The sequence below is a fragment of the Ascoidea rubescens genome (assembly GCF_001661345.1).
Source record: "Ascoidea rubescens DSM 1968 unplaced genomic scaffold ASCRUscaffold_33, whole genome shotgun sequence".
Lineage (NCBI taxonomy): Eukaryota > Fungi > Ascomycota > Saccharomycetes > Ascoideales > Ascoideaceae > Ascoidea > Ascoidea rubescens.
Window position 1 is genome coordinate 1 of NW_017962945.1, and position 5187 is coordinate 5187.

The 5187-nt window shown below is 35.4% G+C and overlaps 2 protein-coding genes across 2 annotated transcripts; both read right to left on the reverse strand.

Annotated features, from left to right (window-relative positions):
• Nucleotides 1-1360: 1360 nt before the first annotated feature.
• On the reverse strand, nt 1361-2422 carry ASCRUDRAFT_73107 (uncharacterized protein; the record flags this gene model as incomplete). The annotated part of the gene is made up of 1 exon (XM_020192155.1): nt 1361-2422. One exon carries the CDS (start codon nt 2420-2422, stop codon nt 1361-1363), a length of 1062 nt encoding a protein of 353 aa, XP_020044126.1.
• Nucleotides 2423-3309: 887 nt separating this feature from the next.
• On the reverse strand, nt 3310-3933 carry ASCRUDRAFT_73108 (uncharacterized protein; the record flags this gene model as incomplete). Its single annotated transcript, XM_020192156.1, has 1 exon — nt 3310-3933. One exon carries the CDS (start codon nt 3931-3933, stop codon nt 3310-3312), a length of 624 nt encoding a protein of 207 aa, XP_020044127.1.
• Between the last annotated feature and the right edge of the window lie 1254 nt (nt 3934-5187).

Here is a 5187-nt window from a genome sequence, read left to right on the forward strand (position 1 = left end):
CTAATTAGGCCACCGATATAATGAAATCTGTTGCTGGATGCAGCCTGGTGCACATCCAGCAAAACTGCAGGACCACGCAAAGGCAAGAAAACAAATCAGCACTTATTGTTCCGAAAGCACCAGACCCAAATGAGCATCGCTCGCATCCACCAGGACCCTTTTGAATACACTTCAGGTTTATGGCGAAAGGTCAGTGCAGTGAGATCACGCTTACCAAGATGTAATTGTTTGTTTAATGAGTCTTCTGCTTACCCAATGCATGGTTTAAAGATACTACACAAACTGTATAAGCAGAAATGACCTCTCTCAAACAAGCAGATCACTCTCGTGATTGTTGTGTTATTTCACTAACACATGACTTTGTGACGTAATACATCAAGATACAATTGAAGAGGATTTAGCCGCAAATGGTGTTCGAGCCACAAGAACTGATTGCCCCAAAAAGGGGATCTATTTTACAATATAAAAGAGGAAGAAAATAGGAATAATTAAAAAGAAAAAAAGAATCAAGGAATAACATTTAATATAAATAGGTAAATAGATATTATTCACCAATAATAGTATATAGACAGAAGCCAGTAATAAGCAAAGACTTGTGTTGTATCATAGGTAATATAGAAAGGGATATTAGAAAATATATGTATTTTGTACGGGTAAATACCGTAAACTGTTGTAGCGAATGGATGATAATATATTAAGGTAGAGAAGTATATAGGAAAGAAGAACGTAGAAGAGATGGCCAAGCCCTTTTATAAGGAAGCGGGATAGATGCTGATTCGAGGTGGATGGTCGAAGAAAAAGAAAAGAATGATTCGTTGTTTTCGTTTCGTCATGCGAACGGAACTTGGTCCGACTATTTATAGCAAAAGTTATCGGCATTCAAGATACGGATAAGAAATGTACGGATAGAATAAGCAATCCGCACAACTCCCAAGCGTGACGGGAGCAGACCAGCATCAAATTGTGCAAGATCAGTAGAGACTGAATCTAAAGATGCGGCTGCCACACAACAACTTGACAATTATATGTTTTTATCAACACTAATAATATTTTTCACAGTTTTGAAAATTTTTTTCACAACGATTTTAATTCTTTCACAACCAGCTGAATTTTGTGACAGTTTTCTCAATTTCTTTCACAACTATGACAGTTTTTCTCACAACCATCTTTGTTTTCTTCACAACTATTCCAATTGATTTCATAAATATTTCAATTTTTTCACATTACTATTAATATTTTTGTGAAAGAAGTTGTCGAATTTTTTTATCCTTTTTGTTTTGTGCTGTTAATATGCAAATTAAATAGTTGTGTTTATTACAGTTAATGATAGGGATGTATTATATACCCGATTTAAATCGTATTAAGCAGGCATTGAATTTTTATATTTTCGTTTAATATCCAAAAAGCTGTTTCGATATAAATCTTTTAAGCCAGTATCGCCTTGAGCTAAATATCCACCAAAATGATAGTTTTCACGACCCAAAAACTCTTTGAATGTGGTTTTGATTTCGTTTTCAATTTTGAAATTTTTCATATCGAGAACCATATATGCGATCTTACTTTTTCTAGTTGCCAATTCATTTTTAATTCTTTTAGATCTTCTCTGGTTAAATATTTCACCACTGGAGCTGGTTTTATTGCTTGGTTGCGTTTTGGAGGATCCCAATTCAATCCATATTCCCAATGCGTCGTTTCCTAGATTATTGTCTTGTGAAAATTGGTGGATGTGTGACTCGAAATTTTGGTGATCCGTCGTTATCGTCTTTCTGTTCTTGACTTGAATCGCAATATAACTGAAATAAGGATCGTTGCTCTCAACAAACATTTTCACAGGTATGACAAAATCAAGATAACGATTGTTTTTTTCACAAACAATAGCACAACCTCTTCGAAAACAATTCTCCAACACTTGTGTGTTCAACTGACCTTCATATCGTTTGAAATGTGTAATGTAAATCGTTCCATTCATAATGGGATAAAGCGGTGTCTTTTCCAAATCTGTTTCTAGACATTCTTTGGTATTAGTTGTTGGATCGTTGTCGGCACCAGGATTATGAGTTAGCGATAGATATTTAAGAAATTGGATTACCGTCATACTTTGCAAATATTTGTTTTTATTCAAGTTTTGCAGATTTCGATTTGTTTCAAGGCTATTCATTAACAACTGAATTAAAACACAATGCACAACTAACTCGCCCGCATCGCCGGTGTCGCAGCTGATTAAAAGTGAAAATAGCCCTTTATAAAGATATTTCCTATTTTTTTTCAAAGATGATATTATATCAATTGCAGCGTCTGCCAATACAGGTTTCGACAAATAATCCACCACCAACCGAGATCTATCTTGACTAATGTGCATTGGAACCGCCATGAGATCAGCCTGAAGAATTTCACTATCATGAGCTAGTAAGCGGAATGGCATGGCAAATAGAACCCCAGCCAATGCTTTGATATGCGGATCTGTAAACATTTGAGTCAGCGGATTTATCGAGCAATTGATTTGTTTCATAGCTGTAGAAAGCTTGGTTCTGGCAATCGAAATGATTAGATGATAAGAAAATTCAGACACATTTAAGTAGTTAAAGCACATGGGTCTTCCAAAGCATAGGTTATTGGATTCATCATAAACAGGTTTATTTGAGTGAAAACTGATGTTGTAAATGCCCAAGTAGGAAATTGAAATATTGGATTGTAAAGCGATACAGTTGCAGTAGCTAATTTGCTTGAAGGGTGATGAATATTGGCGGGGGTGAAGTTGGATATTTTGGCAGTTGTATGTAGGAACAAGTCAAATACATTAAGATTGTGAGAAATATTTTTTAAGCAGCGCGTGAAGCACGGAAAAAAATTAGTGGGATCGATATTATGACTAATATCACTTCTATTGTTAACGATGCTCTTCACTTAAATATTGGGATCATCAAACACCACCAAGAGTTGCACTGGATTTTGATAGTGACTTGTCTGTTGTAATTTGTTGCCGAGCAATACCCAGTCCAATGATCCTGTATGTGTTTGCAGTACTATATTAATTGTTTTGTTTTCAGTTGATTCAGAAGAGAATGATTGGTTCCATTGGTTTTCAAAACTATGTGGTTTTGCAAAATAAATTTCCAAAATATAATATAGCATGCATTCAAACCCACGTTCAACCTTGGAAGGACGGCATTTTTTTTCGTATGTTAATGTATTTATTTTGTCAATAGCTCTGGCAAATCTACTTGGGGGAAAGATGTACCTCCCTGATACAGATTCTGACCGATAGCAAATATAAATAATATTGAAATGAGACTTGAGCTTGCTGACACTTCATGATTTGCCCATGATGGTGCTGTTTACCATACATGTATAAGGGTACAAGTTAGAGAGCGATTGAGTTTTATAATGTTGCATTAGCAGTTTTATAGTTTGAACTAAATGAGTTATAAATTTGTGACCTTTATTCATCGGGTTGATATATGTTGTGTGGAATGATTCCCCCAACATTGCAATATCAGTTTTAGGTGTTTTGGTGATGTTTCGTTTGGATGCTGAGCCGCTGAAATAATTGTTTATAAATAGACGAACGCCCTCAATTGAGCTGCTGGATTTGATTTGAGCAAACAAGATTTTGATGAATAATAATGTTTCATCAAAGTGACCAAGCAGGTTGGAGTCTAGAAAAATTTTAGATGAATGATGGTTTGGATGATCTAAAATGTGATAAATCAATTCTAACAAAATTGGGTAAAACGACTTGGGATTTGACCTCATCACATTATCAATTTTGAACTCATCAAGCAACTTGACAACATCAACTCCATTATTTAAAAGCCCATTGATCGTAGTGACAACCATCTCTGGTGGTAGCTCAATTGGAAACATTTTCAAAATAAAAATTTGCTGGAAGTGGTGAAGTGGTTTTTCCAACTCACCAATAATCATAATTGCCATGGTTGTTTGAAAAAATGAGTGTTTCCTTTACCAATATAGCAGCTAAGCAACACATTAGTGGGCGTGATGATGGTTGAATCAGAAAAGATAGAGCAACAGTTGCATCAACACGTTATTGGCACACAAAGGTGATCTTCACAAATAAAGCGAATATAATGGGATTTGGCGGAAATGAGTATCCGCGCCAAATGTCGCAAGTTGGTGGTTGTGGTTATTGTTTTCCTTGTCACAAAACCACTGGGTTCAGAGTAGGCAAAACCCGATAGATGTTTTATTTTAATATTGGTTTGACTCCATTTGTTCAGAAATCCTTCACATCTCTGAGACTCCACAACTCATACTGTGTTTCTCTCACTGTCACTCACTGGAAATGGATTTTACTAAGACTTTCCAGTGGATATTTGAGAGCTGAACTGTTTGGTCATCTTCAGCAATATCTCCACTACTGACGAACCTCCAAATATTATTTATGTTGACACTGCCAGTACTGCAAACACAATTCGATACACCCTGGTGGTTCGCGACTGACTGTCATTCAACAATCAAATTCACAATATTTTCATCTGACAATTCGCCAGATGTCTGTTTGTTAGTTGGGTGCAGAGAAGTTGTACAGATAAAAGTCATTTGCCATTTTCTCTTCCATCATCTTCAACTATCATCTACCGCCAATACGTCCCAATCTCAACTGCCATATATGTAATTGGAGAGGGTGCTGTTCACAGTTTTATAATTAAAATAACGGTAGAAATGCGCATAATCTACACAAAAAACAATATCAATTGAAAATTATTACTTGCCCAATTCACTAAATTCTAAAAAAAAACAAGTTTGAAGGAAAGTATGTATAATTCAATATATCTTTAACCGTGCTATTTATATGTATTGATTCAAAGAGATATGCTGAAATAGATACATAAATATCTAACCATTTTAAATGGAACGTTCAAACCGTTACTATACTCAAAAACACAAATTTCCACATGAAGAGCTGAATAACNATGTCCAAAATTTAGCATCACCGCTGAGTATATCTAAAAACATTCTTACCTTAATATCTTATCATGGATTTCCTTCAACAGGTAAGAACGTAGAAGATATCCCCTTTTACAGAGAATTGGGTTAGATCCTGATCCAAGCTCAATGATCGAAAAAAAAGAAAACGATAAATGGGTTATTTCGTTTCGTCAAGCGAACGGAAGTTAGTCCAACTATTTATTGCAAAAGTTATCCGTATTCGTGATTCGGACAAGC